The sequence below is a fragment of the Vipera ursinii genome, assembly GCF_947247035.1.
Source record: "Vipera ursinii genome assembly, chromosome: 5".
NCBI lineage: Eukaryota > Metazoa > Chordata > Lepidosauria > Squamata > Viperidae > Vipera > Vipera ursinii.
In genome coordinates this window covers 25,924,844-25,947,614 of record NC_139518.1, presented here as the reverse complement: position 1 = coordinate 25,947,614, position 22,771 = coordinate 25,924,844, and the positions used below count along the sequence as shown (strand labels likewise).

The window sequence follows — 22,771 nt, the reverse complement described above, 5'->3', positions numbered from 1 at the left end:
AATAGAAACCATATGTCGTAACAATTTGTGTAGTAAACCAAGAATAATATTTAAAGGAAGGGTACTGACGTAATAAAATCAATTATAAAAGATTATTAAAAAGATCTACAATGATTATTTAAGTTTCTGGTGAATCCCCAATGCTGCTGCACAGAATCTGGCCACCTGCGCCGTGATCTCTGCCTGCTCATCCTTAAGCAGCCACTGGAGATAAATATTTTCTGAATGCCTGGGATGCCTATCAATAATAGGGAGGACATAGTTTTTCTGAATGGCTCTGTAGAAGAAGCATCGAAGGAGTAGGTCTCCTACTCAATGGTCAATGGTCTCCACCTCTCCAGAGCCACAGGGGCAGTCTTTCAGACAGTGGTGTCTTGTTGTACTTGCCGTATAGGACGGCCGAAGGAAATGCATGGCACCGTGCAAGCGAGAATGCTTTCCAGTGGTTAATTACTAGAAGTAACTGTTACTTCTCAAAACTGCAAAAGAGCCACTGATAGCTGCATACCATTTCTCAAGAGGCTTGAAGGACCGCTCATTTGAACGATAAACTAAATTAGAGTTAGCCAATATACCACTGGAAAAACTGAACAATGGAAAAGCTTGGAAACATTTAGTTTAACATGCTGCATCCTTCCCACATTTGTTTAGTTGTGTTAAGCTTGTGCACCCATAAATGGGATGACCAAAATATTAGGATTTTTCAGTTCCTATAACCAAAACTCCCCTTTATGATTTAAACATGCATCACAAGAGTCAATGATACCTATCTTGAGACACACAACCAAAAACATTTCCAGTGTTTTTGGAGCAGTGTCAATAAATTCAAACCAGGATGATTAGTAATTCCAGATGTTGTACTTCTAAATGTCTGGCAGATATAAACTTTAGCATTTAAAACTAGTTAGCCTGAATACTATGCTCCATTATGATGGGAGATTGACCATAGCTGTAGTATTAATTTTAAACCTTTTAATATTATTGGCTATTGCTATTGCTAAGCACTTTTAATTTGTGCTTAGATTGTAAGCTGCCCTGAGTCTTCGGAGAAGGGCGGGATATAAATGAGATTAAAATAAAATAAATAAAATAAAATTATAAACTTACTCTGCTGTGAAGACCAAGATTGGATTCTTAAGTAATTAAAGATTTAAACTGTGGTAGAAGCTGGTCTTCTCCTTATGCAACTCATTTTTAGTTCTGCACCACCAATCTTGTATTAATATAGGATAGGGATCAATATAGTTAGTACTACATCACCAGCCAAGGAACTTTATAGCTCATAAAATGGCACTGAACAGAAAAATAACACTGTCTAATATAGGATTTTCTTCATGCAAATTAAATCAGGGATTTTGAAAACTTAACACATATCAGATTTTAAAGTAATTTATTGGAAATTGTTCTTAGATTACAAACAAGCATTTCCCGTTTACAGAATGTACTGCTAACAGTACAAAGTATAGTCTTCCAGTAATCTGCCCATCATCCCCATTTTTCAGGATTAAGAGTCATTTATCTAGTTAAAGTTCCACTCAGCCCTTTAAAAAGTATTATGTGGTCCAGTTACCTATCTATAAGGTATTCCCTGATAGAGTACCAAACTTAGCTTTTTCGTTGCTATATGCTTTGCAAGAAGCTGTTAATAGTGGTAAGGACATTTCAATCTGAGGTTTACTACCCTGTGAAAGTGCAACCCACTTACCCTTACATCGTTTCATTGACTTCTACATTAACATGCAGTAGAATTTACAGAAAATGGCTCATGTCACAGCAATATAAAAATTTGGATTCAGCAGTATGTTTAATCTGTTAATTTGTACAGCTGAAGTGGGGTACAGTTCAGCCTGCATGCGTGTTAATGCTGTCTGTATAAACAATATATGGTTGATGTGGAACACATCAAGAGGTGGTATTTACATCCCTAATGTATCTTCTGAGTTGTGCCCACAATTATCATACCCCAACAATGCAATAATGGCATAAGAAACACTGACATTCAATACAATTTAACAGTAGCAGCTAAGCATTTTGAGAAATGTCTGTTGCGTTTTAAGACTGAAAAGCTTTGTTCCTTTGTGTAAATTATGGTCAATTAACCCACTGGTTTCACATTACATTGTTTAATAAAACAGGATCCAAAAGAAGCATAGGATAAGGTATTCTACTAGATTTATAATTAAATCGCCACATGCTACACTAAAGCTAAGCTACAGATATACAAGATGGCCTTTAGATAAGCAAAAACCACAGCAGGCATCCTTTAACTGAACTGCATGAATGTGCTTTAAGCTAGTTATAAAGTTACCATTTAATAAGTTTCACTTTTCTTTTAAATAAAACACTTCCATTTATACAGAAGATTAACAAAAATCAGTGTTTACATATGATGCAATCACTACCTACACTGATTATATTTTAAAATATACTTTATGATACTTCAATATCAACATAAATCATGAATTTGATTCACAGAATAAGTAGATCCACCATTTTAAGTTAACAATAATTCTTTATTGCTTTATACATGTGGTGCTTTTTCAAGGCACTGTGGCATGGACTAGAAAACCTGGAATGATTTGTGAAAGAACCTGGAATGACATGTGGCCAACATGGACAGTTCTTAAGAAGCAAGACGACAGGAAATTTAAATTCCAAGTTATCGACCATTAGGAATGAGAGTTCATAGTTCACAGGAAAAAAAATTCTTGTTTAAAGACCAACTCTTTCACATGCCCATCCTGATACTCTGAATAATCTGGAAGATTGCTATAAAACAAAACAAAAAAGTATTACTAAACAAAGAACATTAGCATTCATCAAATGGCACATGCCTTTTTAGTTAGTTTAGCTCCCTTATCTGGAAGGACCCCTATTTCAATGTTCTATCATTTATCAACTGCTGAGTTTTTCTATAGAAATAAAATAATCCCCTCAAATATGACATTAGTTAATTCACACATAACATGTAAACAAGTTATTGGAGTGTACAAAATACTAAATGTGTAGATTACAATATTGCAAATTTAGATTTTTACAGTACAGTACTATTTTCCATTATGTGTTGCCTATTTTTTATAAATACCTGATTAATGAGTGAGCAAATCATCTAACAGTTAAAGTTCTAGTGTAAGGTGCTTCTTGTTAATTTTGCCAGGGATATTTGGAAAGTAGATATTTATCACATTTATATGGTTGGTCACCTCACAGAAGAGTGAGGCATACAACAATAAAAGCCAATATATAAAACAGTGATAAAAATAAAATTATTAAAAATGAAAGAACATTATAAAAATTAAAATATAAAGTCTAGTATCATGTAATGAAACTCATAAAGTCTAACATAATTTGTAATGGTAAACGAAGTTGAAAGCTGATAAAAGGCACAGGTGAATGATCACATGACCCCATTAATGACAGTGCTTAAGACTACTCTGCATAAGCTTTCATCTTTTTTTCCCCCAAAGGTTTGTCCTGAGCCATCTGGTATACAAGAAGCCTGTTATTTTCAATGAAGCAATTTGAAATAAATTGTGAAATGGAACATTCAGAGGTTGCTTACATACAAATGTTACAGAATTAGATAAAGATCAGTGTAAGCTTATTAAAAAAAAAGCTTGACCAAATAGTACCCTAGGGCAGGGGTCGGCAACCTCGGCTCTTTTATGACTCGTGGACTTCAACTCCCAGAATTCCTGAGCCAGCATAGCTGGCTCAGGAATTCTGGGAGTTGAAGTCCACGAGTCATAAAAGAGCCGAGGTTGCCGACCCCTGGCCTAGGCCAAGCAGCATATAAATTAGAGAAGTACACATCGGCATCATATATTCTGATTGCCAAATAATGGTAAACGTATTAACTATTGCAGCAATAAAAGTCTCCTCTACTACCTACCAAATGCACCGGCATCTTCACCTGAAAGCCCGTCAGAGGCAATGTCATTATTTGTTTTCCTGAAAACGCTGCTTTCAATGCTTGTTGTTTTCGCAGAGAGGGAAGACTCTCCGTTTGTGACTCTTTCTTCTTTACCGCTGAAATGTTCACGCGTCCTAAGCATTTCTCATCCCCTGCCTGCTCTGGATCGTAACCAAAGACGGCCCCCCCGGAGTTGCAATGGGGCTCGCTCGCCCAGTCTCCTCCGGCAAAGCCAGCCCAGCACCGCTTTCAATTCCTGGGGGGGGGGGGAACCTGACCTCCTCCGCAGCTGCAGCCAGCACCGACACTTACCCGAACCGCAAACCACGAAGATGAACAAGGCCAGCAGCCACGGCCCCACCGATGCCTTCTCCTCGGGGGCGTTTCTCTGCGGGGAGAGGCAGCGAGGGTCAGAGGGACGGAAACCTCGCAGCCGCCTTGGGCACAAATCCGCCGCCCCCCGCCCCGCCAGCAACCCTCCCGGGGATTACCAAGCCGGGGAGGGTCTCCGAAGCCAAGGGACGTCGAACGGGGAGGAAGCCTCCCAGGGCGGCTGGGCTGCCTTAAGAAAAGGCTCCTCTCTTATCTCCCTGGCCGAAGGGAACGAGGGGTACCGGCCCGCCGAGCTGCGGGTTGCTGCGGGAAAGGGAGCGAGCGGACGCGGCCCGAGAGGCCGGAGAGAGGCAGGGATGCGACGGGCCCTTACCGAGGTCTTGGCCACGTTGCCGCGTTGCGTGATGTTTTTGCTGTGCTTCTCGTTGGCCATCCGGATCCGCTGTTTCGCCACCATCTTGTCTGCAGTTGCCGTCCCCGCCGCCGCCGCCGCCGCCTCTTCCGTCTGGGACTCGCCGAGCGACGCCGCTCTCGGGCTGTGGGAGCTCCGCGCCGGGGATCGCAGGAGGACCGTCCGCCTCGCCTCTCGGGCTCTTCCCAGCCAAGCCGCCGCGTAAGCAGCAACTGCCCTTCACGCAGATCCCACCCTCCGGAAGCGCGTTGCCCAGCGGCGGAGAAGCGGACGGGAGGGCCCCGGAAGCCAGATTCTCCTCGAGCCTCCGCTCTTCACGCTTTCGCCTGAAAAGCGTAGTTGACGGAACTCCCGCCCTCTATCGCCATTGTCCAATGGGCGCCGAGCTCACTTGAGGAGCCCTGTGGCGAAGCTTTCTCGCGGCCATGTGACCCAAGGCCCAATCCTATCCTCCCCCTTCAGCTTGCTACACGTCACCCGGAAAAAACTCCGCTATTGAGCTGGCGATGGAGGGCAGAGCAAACGTGTACAGTTTTCTGCTGTGACCCCTTGTGCGCCACCCGGAAGGACAAGTGCCGCATCCGGATAAAGATGGAGCCTCCCACGCCGCTCTTGGCAGGTGGGTTCAGAATAAATCAATCAGGCCCGTTCTCTGCCAAGATGGCTCTCGTTGTAAGGCTTGTTGTGAAGTCTGCTAGAGCAGCGTTTCCCAACCTTAGGAACTTGAAGATGCGTGGACTTCAACTCCCAGAATTCCCCAGCCAGCTATGCTGGCTGGGGAATTCTGGGAGTTGAAGTCCACGCATCTTCAAGTTCCTAAGGTTGGGAAACACTGTGCTAGAGGCCTGAGAACGTCACACACTTGCGGCATTTTTAGCGGGGTTTTGTATAACCTTTTACTTTTTTCGGGGGGAGGAGGGGAGAGAGGGTTGTACCTCTCCAGTGAGCTGTTTCTGTGCAAACCACTTTTGGTAGTACGAGCGTGGCTAACGTAGGCTTCTCAAGGGAAAGAGTCACTGGGGAAGAGCATTCGGTTGCCTGTCAAAACAAGGGCTTAGCTGCAGACAGAAGTAGCTCTCGGAGCTGTCTCTGAAATTACGGATATCCTTGCATTCCATCAGTCATTTGGTCAAAAGAATGTGGGTTCAACCATGACAGGAAAAAGTTACTTTTTGAAGAGCGATAGTTTTAAGTTTACAAACATTACTAAATGCATTTGTATGTACCCAGAATATTCATTTATGCTCACTCAGCACATTTATGCTCATTCAGACTGTAAAGAGGCAACCTCGGCTCTTTTATGACTCATGGACTTCAACTCCCAGAATTCCTGAGTCAGCTATGCTGACTCAGGAATTCTGGGAGTTGAAGTCCATGAGTCATAAAAGAGCCGAGGTTGCCTACCCCTGGTCTAGATGTCTCCCCACTCGTCCAAGACTAGAGAAGTCAGGTTTGGAACATGCTAGTACCGAAGACACTTTCCCCCTTCTTTTCCATCTTAACTTCCTCTCTCTATTATCACCTACATAAATTTCCTCCCTCCTTTTTTTCTGAGTGGAAACTCTCTAGAATGACATCGTTTGCTCATGAATGCCTAAAGGTTCTTTTTCGATTTGGCAGATTTCCTTATTACAGAGGCTCCATTGTGCAACCCCTGTCTGGCCCTGCTGGTATTTGCCAGATGATCAGATACTGCTGAATTCTCTTGCATTATACTTAACTAATGGTGAAATGCTTGATGTTTGCTGTGGAGTACCAAACTCCTGCTTAGGGCTATGCTGAGCCAGGTACTGCACTAACCTTTTCATCTGGCATATTCATGCATAAGGGAGTCTGTAGCTCAGGGTTGAAATGAGGGGTCCTTAGTGCTTTCTGAGCTTGGTTGTTTTCTTGCAGACATTTCATTATCCAAACTAGGTAATGCGTGTTTCTCTGAAAATAAGACTCAACCGGAAAATAAGCCCTAGCATGATTTTTCAGGATGCTTGTAATATAAGCCCCACCCCCAAAATAAGACGTAGGTAAGCTCATCAGCCAGATGGATGTATTTAGTACTGTATTTTCCCGAAAATAAGACCTAACCGGAAAATAAGCCCTAATGTGTCTTTTGGACCAAAAATTAATATAACACCTGGTCTTATTTTCGGGGGAACATGGGTAGTTTGGGTAATGAAATATTTTCTTTTTGTCTCATGTTATAATTTAGAAAATGTCCTAGATGAAGACAGTTAAGCACTACGAAGTCGTAGAGCTCAAAGTTAGAGAGGGAGTGGAGTCATGCATGCAACCATGCTTTTCTCTGGCATAAATCCTGAAGCAAGGCTATTTTTATGTAATTCTGAACTCAAGTAAAGTAGGATAATGTAATTACATTCATGTGAAGATGTGTGTGAATCCAACCTAGACTGGTTTTACATTTATTGTACTTTTCTTTTTCAGTATTGTTTGATATTTTATATTTGTTTGCATCACAATTACATAGCATCAGAAGTAATCTTTTAAAATATTTCTGCAGAGCTAATGCCAGAGGCATGCTCCTAGACTTAATTTTAAATGACTACATTTTATTTTACTGGAGTTAATATGTCAATAAATAAATAACAGTGGAACAATAGAGTAAATGCCACTTCATGAGATGTGTAATATTAATGTGTTTGTACAAATTTCAATATTTGCTTAAGGTAATTTTGTTCCATGTCACTGGTCTTCCCTGGGATTTATGCCAGTATGAAAGCACTTAAAAATAAAAGTGCTAAGAGGAAATAGTGAGTATGTAGTTCATTAAATTTCCTCCTTCACTTTATATCATGCTGAAGTGTACTACCACAAAGGAAACACTGATATGTTAAACGTTGGATTATTTTGGATTATTCTATGACAGGGACAACGATATATTGATTGATGGATGCCTTGTGGGTGCTTATAAGCAGCAAATGGAAACATATTCCTCTATAACTGGTATTTGGAGGCATGTTGACTCCCCAACTTGGGGTTAATGGCAATCATGGCTTGGAGAGTCTTTGCACAACTTCAGGTTATGCATCCTTTTTGTATTGTGAGGCTTTGTGCTCAGTTCCTCATGCCTTCATTATCTCCTGTTTGGATTATTGCAACACATTTTACATGGAGCTATCCTTGAAGAGTATTTGGAAGCTACAATTGGTCCAGATTTTTTTTATTTTACTTATTAAATTTAATAGCCACTCATTGTGTTTTGAAGCAACTCTAGGAAGTTACAAGAGTATGCAGCAGCATGAGGAGTTTTGAAGGCTCCTAGTGTGGCACATGTAACGCCACTGATACGTGAGCTCACTGGCTGCTGATCTGATCTGGGTCTGATTCAAGGTGTTGGTCATTACCTTTAAAGCCATCTGTGGCATAGATCTGAGATATTTCAGGAGCCACCTTGCCACAATGGGATTGGCCTGCTCCACTCATCCTGGTAGAAGAGGCCTATTGTGGATCCCATCAGCCAAGGAATTGCTGCAAGTGAGGTCCAGGAGAAGAGCCTTTTTTGCCACAACCTCCACACTCTGGAACATATTGCTGCAGGAAGTGAGGTCTGCCACTGCCTATCTGGCCTTCAGGAAATGCTTTAAAATCTGGCTTTGTCAGTTGTCATGGGGCCATGAAAGAGCAACTGTTGGATGGAGGTAGCTAATGTAGTAACAGAAACCACCACTACCTCTATGCTTTTAAAATCCATGGTTTTTGTAACTTTAATCTTTTTTATACTTATGATGGTTTTGACATCCATTTGCTTTATCATGTTGTAAGTGGTTCACAGTTGTCTCAAACTGCGAGATGAGCATAATATATATTTCATAAACAAGTAAATATGAAGCTTCAGGTTCATGGTTATTACACAAAATATATATTCATATTTTATTATTAAACCAAAATATGCTCATTTAATTTAGAATTTTCTCTATTGTATGAAACTAAGGATTAATGTATTTGAAGCAAAATAAACATATGGCATATTATTCCATTATTTTGCTAGTACGAGGATCTGAAGGACTCTATATGTTGCATGGGCCACCTCATTTTACAGAGCATACAACATTTCAAAGGTATTTTCATTTTTGGCTTTATTAAATGTATACATTTTAGGATGCCTATAACAATAACAAATTATCAGATGCATATGTAGAGGTTGGGAATGCACTGATGTACTGTTCAGCAGAGCTTAAATTTTATAAACATGAATGTACATTTCTAGTTGCTGCTTCAAATATTACTCAGGTTTTTGTAATAATCATAATGTCTTGGACTATTAATTTACAGCTTTGGTGGGGCAGGACATTTTTTGTTATTAAATGGAAAATGAAACAATTCCACATATTAAAAAAGTAAGTTAAATTGTTAGCATCTTTCTTTGTTCAGACATCTAAGCACAGAAATGAAACAAGCATACTATTGGCATACCATTGTATTACTGGAAAGCATACTTAAATCTGTTTTGGGTGGGAAATATGTCTCATCTGGCTTATTTCACCTCTGTTTTTGTCTGATCATAATGTTTATTTCTTTTATATCAAAATAATAAAATTATTGTTGGAAGCATTTTTTAAAAATTGATACTTTATATTTCATCTAAATAATTTTCTTTTTTTCTTTATAAGTTATTTGAATTCTAATTTATTTTTGTTTTTGCTTTCAGAGATTCTGGGAAAAATGCAAAAGTGTTTACTTTCAGCAGAGATGGATCATTTTTTGCATGGGGCAATGGAGAAAAGTTAGTTTTTTTCTATGTTTGGGGTGTTTATATATGTAATAATATATATTAAAACATTGCTTTAAATAAGCTCATTAGTTTTAGCCAGATACTTCCTCCAGTAGGAAAGTATTTTGCATACTTCACTATTATAAAGCAGGTTACTGTGACTTTTGCAATCAGTAAAATATACTCTGTCTCATTTGGAACTAATATAAAATAGGGTGGAAGTGGAGCCTTCTTTTAATCCACTGGCCACCTCCAGTTATGGAACGTCCCCAACAGGGCTCCATGCCAATAAGCAGAGTCCTGTTTTAAGGGACCAGTTGTAAGTCGACGACTATACTTTGGTGGAATGTGAGTACCAATTATTTTTATATGATTATGGTATTTTGGATAAGTAGCATACTTCTCTATTTAATTTTATATAGGTAGTACAGTGTTCTTTCCCCAATTAGGTCTACCTGTCCCATTAGGTCTGACAGCAGAGTATGCTTTGGGTTCTATCTATCAGGGAGTGTGAATGGCAGGGCCCAGAAGGAGACACTTTTCTATTATGGCATCCTCTTCCCAAACATTTTACATTGCCACAACCCTCCTGGCCTTTTGCAAGACCTTGTTTTATCCTTGGGCTTGGGCATCCAGATTGGTGGCAAAATCTGTGCAGTAGCTATGTTGATTTGTGTTGTTTTCATCTCATTTGCTGATTACACTTTTTACATGTTTTTATAGTATTTTTAACTGTTATTAGCTCAGAGTCATGAATTTCAGATTGGTAACCATATACATTAAATGAATAAACTAATGAATACGGAAATAAATTTTCATTAAGTACTCTACTGGTAAGATTAACTGAGCTACATTTTGCAAACTTCTCTTAGGTTTTAATATATCACACAATGATGTAATGAGTGTAAAGAGTTGGGTTTTGAGGTTTCCACTGATTATATTTAATTAATTAATTAATTAGATTTATATACCGCCCTTCTCCCATAGGACTCAGGGCGGTTCACAAGGTTTTAAAAACAATACGACAAATTACAAAACTTAAAATCAATTAAAAAGATTATATTAACTTTGGAATAAAACCCCAATTAAAATACAATTAAAATCCCAATTAATATCCTCAGTCCAGGCCAGAGAGCTCAAAGAGCCAGGTCTTCAGGTCCCGGCGGAATGAGCGAAGGTCAGGGGCAGTCCTAAACTCTACAGGCAGCTGGTTCCAAAGGGCAGGCGCACCCACAGAGAAGGCCCTCCCCCTGGGTATTGTCCGCCGGCAATCTTTTACCGGCGGTACCCTGAGAAGACCCTCCCTGTGGGAGCGCACAGGATGAAGGGAGCTTGATGCCGGCAGCAGGTGTTCCCTCAGCTATCCCGGACCCAAGCCATTTAGGGCTTTATAGGTCATCACCAGCACTTTGAATCTCGCCCGGAGGGCAACCGGAAGCCAATGCAGCTCGCGGAGCAGAGGTGTTACGTGCTTGGGACTGTCTCCCATAGTATTTGCCTGGCTAGTTCTAATTAGCAGGGTTGTGCACTCTGGGTTTCATCGATTAAACAATGCCATGTCTCTGAACGCCAGAAGCACACCACCTCTACAACAGCACCTGTCTTCTGGAATGAAGTTCAAAATTCAAATGGCTCCCACCTTACTAGTATTTCAGAGAACCCTAAAGACCTGGCTATTTGCTGGGGCCTTTGGCAAAGATAATTGATTCCCTTTCTTCCTTTTTGTTCCCCTCCTGGTTGTCATCATATGCTTTTTTTAAAATGGGTTTTGTATTTTTTAAAATGTTTTTAATAATTGTAGGTCACCAAGAATCGCTGCAAGTTGGGTGGAATGTAAATTTCATAAATTATAGTTGGTCAACCAGATGTTTAGTTTGGATTTGGCATTTTTATCTCTCGAGCCCTTCTCAAGAACCTGGGATAGGCAGATGTTCTTTGAGGTGTTAATGTTAATGTTAATGGTACTGTATTGTCACAGAATGCAAGCTGTTCTAAGTAAAACTGCCTTTTGCAATTGACTGATAGTGTTCAAGTGGTCCTCCAGATTTTTAGAATTGTACCCAAGGTTCCTATTATTGTAGATACTGTTTTCTTTGGCCAAGTGGAAAAGGGGAAGTGTGGTGTATCAGAGGGGAAATGAAGTCTACATACCTTGACTCTCAAGGACATTCTAGTGAAATGCATGTGTACAAGTTTTGGAAAGATTAGAGTTCTTATTTTTATTCTAATTACGTTTTGATGCTTTCTGAATTACTGTATAGATGAAATACCGAGCAACATAGTAAGTGGAAGAATGAATCTGTTTTCTGTGATTGGGAATTGAGCTGATTTAGAAGGAACAGCTAAATAGCTGTTAATTAACCAGAGTAATCAAGCTTGACTGAGCTGACCTTTTTTGGTTCCAGAGTAAACATTGTAAATGTCATCACCCAAAACCTGCTGCATTCTTTTGATCTGCCAAAGGCAGTTTGCCTTGAATTCTCTCCAAAGAGCAATGTCCTGGTGACATGGCAGCTTTATACAAGTAAGTATTCTTGTGTATTCTCCAGCTACTGCAAACATGGCAGCAACCATGCTAATTTTGAATTATATAATGCTTGAGTAGATTATTTTTTTTGTTCTGAATTGGAACAATATAAATATGGAATTTCTGAGGAAAAGAGATTCATTCCAAAGCAGCAAAGACATGTGTATGAGCTTATGTTTTCTTTTTCTGACCTCTCATGGTACTGCCCTGAAATATTTGATTTGGTGTGCAAGTTCGTCTGGACAGATTTGCTAGTTTTTCTCCGCATATTCTGAAATGATAGTGTTGTAGAAAAGTAATGTAATAATAATGTTTAAAAGAATGAATCCTAATCTTTCAAATCATAGTCACCGTGGCAAATTCAAGATCTCTAAATGATTCCATATTTGAATACCTTATGGTTAGTTTTTCCCCCTAACATTCATTTCCTGTAACTTATATACATTATTTCATATTGTGAACTCTGGGACAGTAGAGAAGATCTACTGGTTTTCTTCTGTGCAATATTCTTCAGGTATTAAATTTCTGTGCAGCCCACAGTTACCATGTAGAGAAGATGGGCAACATAGAAATTTAATAAAAATATTTGAAGATGTACTGTCCATTTCCATGTATCTATACACTTCTACACCTAACAAACAATCCAGGCCCCCAGGGCCTAACCATATGTGATATTATTTCCTTTTTCTAAAGGTGGGATAGGAAGAAAGTTATTAACTTTTTTTCATGCTGCACTGCTTTACAAAATGGCTTTGCTATTAATTGCAAAGACAGAAAAATGTTTTGTGATTTATAATGCCACCTATTCTCACTATTACCTCCACTACCTTTGGCAGTTAATATTGCAGAAAATGTTTAAGTTCAAGCATGCATCATTCTTCAATTTCGTAAATTATACCTTTCTGTCTGCAAAGGGGTTGACAACTGAGGATTGTCTTATCCAGTAGGATAGTGAATTTCATCTTACAGTGGCAAGAATGAATAATTTTGGTTTGAGAGGAAAAAAGCTGTCACTTTTTTGATGACAAAAATATTACTTTGTACTTGACAAAATGGGACCAGTGGGGGGAAAATGCTACTTTTTTATAAAAGGTTTGCAACAAAATGTCACCTGGACCAATGGTATATTGCAAAGGAACAGAGATGATTTTGGAGATGTTGGTATAATGTATGCATTTGGTATGTTGTAGCTGCAAAAGATGGTGCAGGGGAACCCAACCTTCAACTCTTCAGTGTGAAAAATGGAAAATGCTTTAAGTCATTCATCCAGAAAAAGTCACAGAACTGGTAAGTATTTCAATGAGTGTTATTATTTTAGAACATGGTATTTGAAAACACTAGAATATCTAATTAATAATTTTTCAACTCTGCAAAAGGTTACTTAGATCTCTGTCTTTCTATCTCTCAACACAGTAATTCTACAAGGCTGAACACAAGACCAAATTTGGTCTGCAAGAGAAGCCAGCAAAAGAAAAATTGAGTTGGAAATGGTCTATGGGTTGGGGGAGACAAAGATTCCAAGCATATTGTCCCAAGACTTACTTATGGGCAGCTACTCAATTTTTTTTTACCAGCTTCGTTTTAAATACCTATTCCTCCTAGTCACATGATCCAGAAGAAATTGTGTACATTCTGCCCTGTGCTTTCAAGTGCATGTGTTTAAGCAAATACAGCAATACACATGTAAATGACATAACCTATCAGTTCATTGTACAGAGATAGATAAAGATTGATCCTATGGTCATTATTGGTAAAAGGATAAAAAAGGGTTCTACTGTATAAGCTGTGTTCTCCATGCATGTCCTCTCTGTTTTTTTAAGCATTGATTTTTATTTTATTTTAATGTAACTTGTTCTCAGATAACATATTCATGGGGACATTTGAAAATATAATAAGTAATGATTAGATTTAGAATTTGCCTTACACATTTATAACTTAAAATATATCTTTCAACGATATTTTTTTAAAATCTGCTTTTTAAAAATATTGTTAAAAATACTTTTTATGAAGGCCACAACTACCACCCCACTATCTAATCATTAGGTGTCCTTGCTGGTCAGATGATGAAAGCCTGTGTGCCAGGAGTGTTAACAATGAACTTCATTTCTTTGAAAACAACGACTTCAGTATGCAAGTTCTTTCTTGTTCTTTGGATAAACATTCCATGTTTAATCTTTTCATGATTTTCTTATGTTTTCAGCTGCTTGCTTTACTGCAGTTCCCACCTTTATTAATACAGTTCTGAAATTCCATTAAGTATAGGTAGTTCTCAACTTACGAGCACAATTGAGCCCAAAATTTCTGTTTCTGAGACAGTTAACTGAGTTTTGCCCATTTTATTATCTTTCTTGCCATAGTTGTTAAGTTAATTACTGCAGTTGATAAGTTAGTAACATAATTGTTAAGTGAAACGCTTCCACATTGATTTTGCTTGCAAAAGGTGATCACTTGACCTTGGGACACTGTAATCATCATAAATATCAGTTACTTGCCAAGCATCTGAATTTTGATCATGTGACCATAGGGATGCTTTAACACAGGGGTCCCCAACCCCCGGTCCGTGGCCTGGCACTGATCCTCAGCATGCCAGCAAGCAGGCCGCACAAACAAGCAAAGCTCCATCCTCAGGATGCAGGCAATATTCAAAACCACACCCCCTCTGGTCCATGGAAAAACCTTTCTCCATGGTACCAGTCCCTTGTGCCCAAAAGGTTGGGGACCTCTGCTTTAACAGTCATAAGTGTGAAAAACGATCATTAGTCACTTTTTTCAATACCATTGTAACTTTGGTCACTAAATGAACTGTTGTAAATCAAGGGCTATCTGTAATACGAAATTTTACTTTTATCTTTTTGTGATATCAATTTACCTCAAAGTTTTGCTATATGGTGGTATTTTATCTAAAATACAGCCATTTTAAGCTTTAAAAGATTTTATATTAAAAGTTTTACATTAAATGCAATCTGTTTGAGATAAAATTTATAGTCATTTATTTTCTCATACTTGTAAAGATATAATTCATGTAAAATATTTTAAAGCAGCAAATATGCCCTGTACAGTATATAATATATTTTATAACTGTTTATTTACTTATTATTTGCTGAAACCTATAGGCAGTGCTACCTAACAATTCACAAAAGTTTTTGTTTGAATTTTGTTAACTTGAGGATGGTGATCTTTTCAGGTACAATTGCAAATAAGCTTCATCTGCAAAAAATCAATGATTTTGTGTTGTCACCAGGAGATCAGCCAACCAAGGTGCTTTCTTTTGAATTCTTTCCCTGGTACAATTTTGATTTCATCCAGATTTTAGAACATACCTACTTTTAATATATATTTTAACAGATATTTCACATCTTATCAATACAGGTGGCTGTTTATGTTCCTGGAAGCAAAGGAGCACCATCTTTTGTAAGGCTTTACCAATATCCTAACTTTGAAGGCTCACAATCTGCCTTGGCAAACAAAAGCTTTTTTAAAGCTGATAAGGTGAAAATGCTGTGGAATAGCAAAGGTATTTTTTTAGAAAAAGCTTTATCTTTATTTGAGAAAATTTCAGCCTACTTTTTTTTCTTGAACATGTATATAGGCTTGAATAATCAAAATGCCAAAATGACATTTATACTTGGTATTATGCTTTGTCAGTCACATTCTGTATAACTCTAACATACAGTGATTCTCTGTACACTTATTCTTCAGAATACACTGAGAAAAATATTTCTGAATGTGCCCATGGTGCAGACTCTGTTTTAGGAATAAGAATTTGGAGGAGAAACCAAAGCACCTTTTCCTAACTTGGGGCCTTTGGGGTTAGGGTTAAGTAACTATTTTCATAATTTCCAGCCATTGCATTCTCTGGAAATTGTAGTCCAACAGTCAGAGGGCATCAACTACAAATTATGATTTAGAAGAAACGCAGAAAAATTCTGGGGTTAAAATGGTCTCCTTTACCTGAAGCTAGTTTTTAAAAATCATATTGCTCTTCAGACTTCAAGACTACATATAGCCATGTTTATTATTTGTTTTTTTGTTTTTTTTAAATAGATTACTGTGTAGCTTCTTTAAAAAATATATCATTTTTCCTCATCTGAATAGCTACTGCAATGCTTGTAATAGCTAGTACAGAAGTTGATAAAACAGGAGCATCTTATTATGGAGAACAAACTCTACATTACATAGCAATCAATGGAGAAACGGCTGTCGTACAACTACGTAAGTGGCTCTAGTAATAATTATATTATGTGTTTTAAAGTATTTAAACACATGGGAAAGAGAATCACATGAGAATTTGAAGATCATCGTTAAAGAGCCATATTTAGAGCTTAAGACCAACCAGTGCTTACTGACTTAAATGGAGTGAAGTATGTAAGATTTAAATTGAAAGTTTCCATTATATAAAAAAGATGTTTATGGGACAGAGAGCCCAACTCTATATGAGAAGTGTTTTTTTAGTTATTACACTAGAAAGAGAAACTTGAGCTGCCAACCAGTTTTAAGGACTACTCTCTTTAAAGACTTTAATTATTTTTATTCTATATGATTACATTTAATGAAACTGTATAGATTTTAGACCTTGAATTATAATTATAATTGTAATTGTATAATAACCAAATTTAAAATAAAATAGCCACATGGAGGGGGGGCATTCCAGTTACTTACTGAAAAATTGCAAAATTGTAGGTAATCTGAGTTCTGCAACTGTTCCATAGTATGAAACCTATTGAGACTTTTTTTTCAATCTATAATAAAAGTAGAGAATGAATGTAACTATTAAAAATGATTATACTAACCCTTGTTCAGTAATCTTTTATGACTGACAGTGTGGACAAGGAACTTAGGCAATATTTTGGCTGATGAATTGGCAGATGTTTCTCCTATCACTGACCAGGTTCTCATTGATTCTGAACAGAAAACAGGGGAGCTGTAGCTAACCTTATTTGCAAAGAAACATTTATAGTCTCATGCAGGTCAGCACAATTTTAAATATAATTTTAACTAAATACATTGTGATCTCTAGATTCTCAACTATTTACAGACACAAATGTGCATAATTTAATTTTGAGTTTATTTTAAGTCACAGATCAGGGGCTTAGCACTTCTTAAAACAGTTCAAGTTGGCAAAAATCCATTTTCAATTTGCTAAATGGCATTTAATTTTTGGTTCCCATGTATCCTGCCTCTCCTTCCTATTTGGCTTTTAACTAACATTTATTACCAATATGTAGTAGCACTTGTGATTTCATTGAACCATTGTAAACTGTAATTTGTGTTAAGTTTAGGTTTTTATTTTACTGTCTCTCAACAACTTAGATGTTGTTTTACAATTTCAACTGGTTTTTTTTCTGTGCAGCAAAAAACGGTCCAATTTATGATGCAGCTTGGAATCCCAATGCCACAGAGTTCTGCGTTGTGTATGGTTTCATGCCCGCTAAAACTACTATCTTCAATCTAAAATGTGATCCTGTGTTTGATTTTGGGACTGGTCCCCATAATGCTGTCTACTACAGTCCTCAAGGACAAATCTTAGTATTAGCTGGATTTGGGAATCTTAGTGGACAACTCGATGTATGGGATGTTAAAAACTACAAACTTATTTCAAAACCACAGGCCTCTGATTCTACATATTTTGCTTGGTGCCCTGATGGAGAGCATATAGTAACAGCTACATGTTCTCCAAGGCTACGAGTTGGGAATGGATTCAAGATCTGGCATTATACTGGCTCTGTCTTATACAGATACGAAGTTCAGCCAAATGCAGAACTTTGGCAAGTTATTTGGCAACCCTTTTTAGATGGAGTATTTCCAGCAAAGCCAGTAACATACCATGCTGTTCCAAGCAAAGTGTTAAATGAGGAACCAAAGACTGCCCCAGCCTATAGACCTCCAGCTCTCAGAAATAAACCTGTAACTAGTTCTAAACTGGTAAGTAATCATTATCTTCAAGGAAGAGTACCTGCTATGTCTTCTATGCCTCTGCACCAGTTAATTAGAACTGGTTGTACACCAATTATTTTTCTGTTGATTTCCTCCCTCATAGCATGAGGATGAGCCACCCCAGAACATGAGAACACAGTCAAAAAGTGGTGATAAGCCATTATCTAAAACAGCACTTAAAAATCAAAAGAAGCATGAAGCCAAGAAGGTGGCTAAACAGGTATAGCTATTTTTATTCTTTTTCTTAAGCATGATTCATTGCATTTTGAACAGATGGTATTTGGTAAACCATTGTTTAGTAGGATTCTGCATAGAATTTTGTATTAAGCTCGAAGTGATCAGTCGTTCACTATCACATAAGCCAAAATTAGAAATTCTGGAGAACTCAAAACATCTCAATAATTAATAAAATCATTGCCTAGAATGGTTTCATTTAAAAGTGGTCTTAACTAATGATATATTTCATTAAAGGAGGCGAGAGCTAAAGGGAACCAGGAAATCACTCCAGCTCCTCCAGTACAAAGTGAATTGAGCAATACAATATCCTCTGAAATATCTGGAGATCCTGAGTTGGAGAAAAAGATAAAAAATCTTAAAAAGGTAAGCAGTTTTTTCAAACAAAGGCTTTTGATAGATCCTTTCCCCATTTCATTTTGTTGAACAGTCGTATTAGTGATCTTTGTTTTACTTTTTCTTACTATTGTAACAGCTGGAGCTATAAGTCCAAGGTACATAATATGAGGCCCTAGGACCACATGTAGCCCCTGAAAACTTGTGTATGGCATTCAAAGACTTCCTAATATTCAGCATCAAAAAGACCAGTAAATTGTCATTATGGCTGCCATCTTGAATTTTTTGAACCCCCCCTTCATCCCTGTAGATGCCCCTGCAATTATTTGTACATTTTTCAATATGATAAATAGGTGAAGTAATTGTAATTATTATGGTTAAGGTTAATTAGATGTAAATTAAAATTACATTTATTTCTAACCTAGTGCTTCTCACAAATTTTGGGAGTATGGCCTCTAGCATGATATTCAAAAGCCAAGAGTAGCCCTCAAGGCAGAAAGTGTTAAATTTCTTTTCAAAAAAGACACAGAAGAATGGATGTTTTTTTCAGGTTTGCAACAAGAACAACAACAGAGTGGTGTTTTATCTTGAGATTTTTCTTGCTGCATCTATCCCTTCCCTATGTTTGTAAGAGCAGTGCTTGTAAAAGGGGCTAGTGGATAAACCTTAAATCATGGAGTCTTCCATTAACTTGAAACAAGGATATGAAAGAGTAGATAATAGAAAAGTATTCCCCAATTATATTTAAAGGTTTATGTGAGACTATATTCGTTGATTAGGCTAAAATTGACTGGGTTCACATACCATGATAAATCATAATTCCTGGTTTACAAACTACAGCAATTTACTTCACAAGCTAGGAGATGCAACCCTTTTTTTGACTGGGAAATGGGAAGTGTACTTTTGCTATTATTGTCATCATTTTTATCTATCTTACCTTCTCAGAGCCACAAGGGTATATTTGTGGTGTAGCAAAGTCAATGGTTTGGGTCGGACTACACTCACGGGCCTCAATATTTTGAATTGAGGCAGTGCCAAGATCCAAAATTGGTATAAGCGTTATGAAAATTCATGTTGTCCCCAAATTGCAAAAAATGTGCTGTCCAAAATCTGCATTTTGACTAGTTTGGGTGCTGCAGGTTGCAAAAATGGGAGTAAACCAAAATTAAACAGTTGAATGTTATATGTGAGTCTTATGCGTGTCTGTGAATGAATGAATGAACCTTTAAGTACAACCATGTATACATTGAGATTGGCTGAGCCTCCCTTCGTTCCCCCCCCACAACTTACAGTGACAACAAACCCACCATCTTGTTGCCATGTGAGCTAACTGCACAACACACCAGCCTCGCAAGTCAATCATACATAAAGTTATTTCCCGTTCAAGAGCCTGACAGCCCATGGATAGAAGCTGTTCTTCACCCTGTTGGTACAGCTGGCTATACTCCTATATCTCTTACCCGATGGTAGGAGAGTAAAGAGATACCAACCAGGGTGTGAGTCATCCCTGAGAATTTTGCTCACTCTTCCAAGGCAGCGAGCCTTGGCGATGTCATCCAGTGGTGTCAGGGGACAGCCCACAATGTTTTGTGCTATGCTCACCACCCTCTGTAATACTTTCCTATCCGTGGCTGTCAGGCCAGCATACAACCCACAATACAGTGTGAGAGAACACATTAGTAGACCGGTAAAAGAAGGTCATTAGCCGTTGTTGTACCCTGTTCTTCCGCAAGACCCTGAGGAAGTGGAGTCTCTGTTGGGCCTTTCTGGCCACCTGGTTGTATTGACTTTCCAGGTAAGATCTTCACAGAGGTAGACTCACAGGAATTTAAAGGAGGAAACTCTCCACACAGCCCCCCCCAAATGTAAAGTGGGGCAGGTTCCTCTCTTTTCCTCCGGAAGTCTAGCACCATCTCCTTTGTATTGCCGATGTTCAGGTGCAAGTTGTCCTCTAAACACCATATGGATAGTGCAACCAAAGGAGAGAGGTAAGAAGTTTGGGTTTTATTTTCTAGGACTAAAGAATCTGCTTTATATTAAACCAATTGAAATAATTTTTTTAGTGTAGTGTATTTTGGAAAGGACATTGGTAACCTGGAGGATTCTCTTTCGGCTCAGTAAAAAAATTCATAAAGTCCTCCACATATGCGCATGCACCACAGAAAACAAATTAAATTTGTTGTTTCTGCCCTCCTTTTAACCATGCTTTCTGAACTACAGAAACTCAAGGCTATTGAACAGCTGAAAGAGCAGGCTGCTGCAGGTAAACAGCTAGAGAAAAATCAGGTACGCTTCTTATATTCTTAAGTTAACAGAGTTGTCTATAATTTATACATCACCTGAATTCTTAAATCTGATACATTTGTAAATTGTTGATTATATTTTATACTATTTTTTCATTATGTGTATTAAGTAAGATTGTCTTATCTCTATTATAGATGGAGAAAATTCAGAAAGAGGCTACCCTTCTAAAGGAATTGGAAGACTTGGAACTGGGTGTTTGAGCTACAGAAAATTAAAATCACTATTTTCTTTCATGAAAATTAAATAAATAAATAAATATGCTCACTTTTATTACTTCCCATATAGATTAACTTTTTTCTGCTTACTATCTAAAAAAAATATAAAATAATTATAATTCAGAAGAAAATCAGTTGCCTTGATTCCAAAATAGTGTTGCTGAGATCCAAAATAAATTTTTGGCAATACTGGGGTTTGGTTGTTATATTGCAATAGCTATTTCATCATTTCCTTATCGTGGTTTATATTAAATATTACATACACACACATTTTGGTTTTGTAGGTCTCTGAGTTCTTAAAAACAGGTTTAAAACTTATACATATTTAATGAAATCAGTTTCCTAAAATGTAAGCCTTTTTCCACAGCAAATAAGAAAAAGGGATTGGACATTCAGGAACAAAATGTTTCATTAACAGGTTACCATCACTTGTATTACAAAGCCAGAAGAAATAAGAGTTTATCCATCTATGTGTTTTAAAGCAGTACAGTACCTGGTCTCAAACTGAGAAGCTGATTCACAAGGAGGACCTTCCAGCAGGATCCCTTCAGGTTCTATCCAATTCATTTTAAACCACCTTTTGCTAATTGTTCAGTCATCAGGTGACCTGTAAAGTGAAATTACACACTTCATCAATCAAATAAAAATATTTATTTATATGCATACAAGAACAAATTTACTAGCTTTAATAAGAAAATAATAGCTATACAAACAGTATACAGCTAATGAATAACATTATTTTCTTCAGCTACAGTCCTGTGCAAGTGTATTCCTAGCACTGGAGTTAACGCTTCTTCCCAGTTTGCAATAGATTTATTCCCAATTCTACTGCAACTTTCTGTGTTGCATTTTATTTGTAGAATGCCAACACAAATGGACCTTTAATACATACTTGTTTTTTTTAAGTTTGATTACAACTCTTGGCTTGTATCCAAATACTATTTTTAGTTAAAATTCTTATTTAGTTCTATGTATTTGCAATACATTAAGAAAACCAAGATCATGGCATCCAGCCCTCTCAATTCCTGGCAAATAGATGGGGAAGAAATGGAGGTAGTGACAGATTTTATTTTCCTGGGCACCAAGATCACTGCAGATGGGGACTGTAGCCAAGAAATTAAAAGACGCTTGCTCCTGGGGAGGAAAGCAATGGTAAATCTAGACAGCACACTAAAAAGCAGAGACATCACCCTGTCAACAAAAGTGCGTATAGTCAAGGCTATGGTCTTCCCAGTTGCAATGTATGGCAGTGAAAGCTGGACCATAAAAGCTGAGCGCCAAAGAATTGAGGCCTTTGAACTATGGTGCTGGAGAAGACTCCTGTGAGTCCCTTGGACTGCAAGGCGATCAAACCGGTCAGTCCTAGAGGGGATCAACCCTGACTGCTCTTTAGAAGGCCAGATCCTGAAGCTGAAACTCAAATATTTTGGCCACCTAATGAGAAGGAAGGACTCACTGGAGAAGAGCCTAATGCTGGGAAAGATTGAGGGCAAGAGAAGAAGGGGACGACAGAGAATGAGGTGGCTGGATGGAGTCACTGAAGCAGTGGGCGTGAGCTTAAATGGACTCCAGAAGATGGTAGAGGACAGGAAGGCCTGGAGGAACATTGTCCATAGGGTCGCGATGAGTCGGACACGACTTTGCAGCCAACAACAACAACAATTTGCAATATGACAATGTATAAAAAATAAGAAATGGAGAGAAACAATAGCATACTGATGGACATATTTATGTTTACTGATCACTGCATCTCCCCAAGAGAGTTGGAAAAATATAGAAAAATAAAATCAAGGGACTGGAGCAATGACTAGGAAAAATGAGAACATTTGGTGCTTTT

The 22,771-nt window shown here is 38.1% G+C and overlaps 2 protein-coding genes across 5 annotated transcripts; one reads left to right on the top strand and one right to left on the bottom strand.

Annotated features, from left to right (window-relative positions):
- Positions 1–1,119: 1,119 nt before the first annotated feature.
- Positions 1,120–4,944, bottom strand: SERP1 (stress associated endoplasmic reticulum protein 1). The gene is made up of 3 exons (XM_083363163.1): positions 4,620–4,944; positions 4,226–4,301; positions 1,120–2,769 (listed from the first exon to the last, which is right to left on the bottom strand). The coding sequence occupies exons 1-3, from the start codon at positions 4,701–4,703 to the stop codon at positions 2,729–2,731; spliced, it is 201 nt and encodes a 66-aa protein (XP_083219289.1). The 5' UTR covers positions 4,704–4,944; the 3' UTR covers positions 1,120–2,728.
- A 173-nt stretch (positions 4,945–5,117) lies between these two features.
- Positions 5,118–20,979, top strand: EIF2A (eukaryotic translation initiation factor 2A). 4 transcript variants are annotated; one of them, XM_083363162.1, is made up of 14 exons: positions 5,118–5,277; positions 8,662–8,731; positions 9,322–9,396; positions 11,790–11,908; positions 13,102–13,198; positions 13,955–14,037; positions 15,096–15,169; positions 15,281–15,425; positions 16,007–16,123; positions 17,703–17,833; positions 17,949–18,065; positions 18,317–18,445; positions 20,636–20,701; positions 20,854–20,979. In XM_083363162.1, the coding sequence occupies exons 1-14, from the start codon at positions 5,250–5,252 to the stop codon at positions 20,917–20,919; spliced, it is 1,317 nt and encodes a 438-aa protein (XP_083219288.1). In that variant the 5' UTR covers positions 5,118–5,249; the 3' UTR covers positions 20,920–20,979. The 4 variants fall into 4 exon arrangements, with proteins under 4 accessions (XP_083219288.1, XP_083219285.1, XP_083219286.1 ...); XM_083363159.1 differs by having other exon boundaries at positions 17,262–17,833; XM_083363160.1 differs by lacking the exon at positions 5,118–5,277 and adding an exon at positions 7,340–7,423 and having other exon boundaries at positions 17,262–17,833.
- Positions 20,980–22,771: the final 1,792 nt, after the last annotated feature.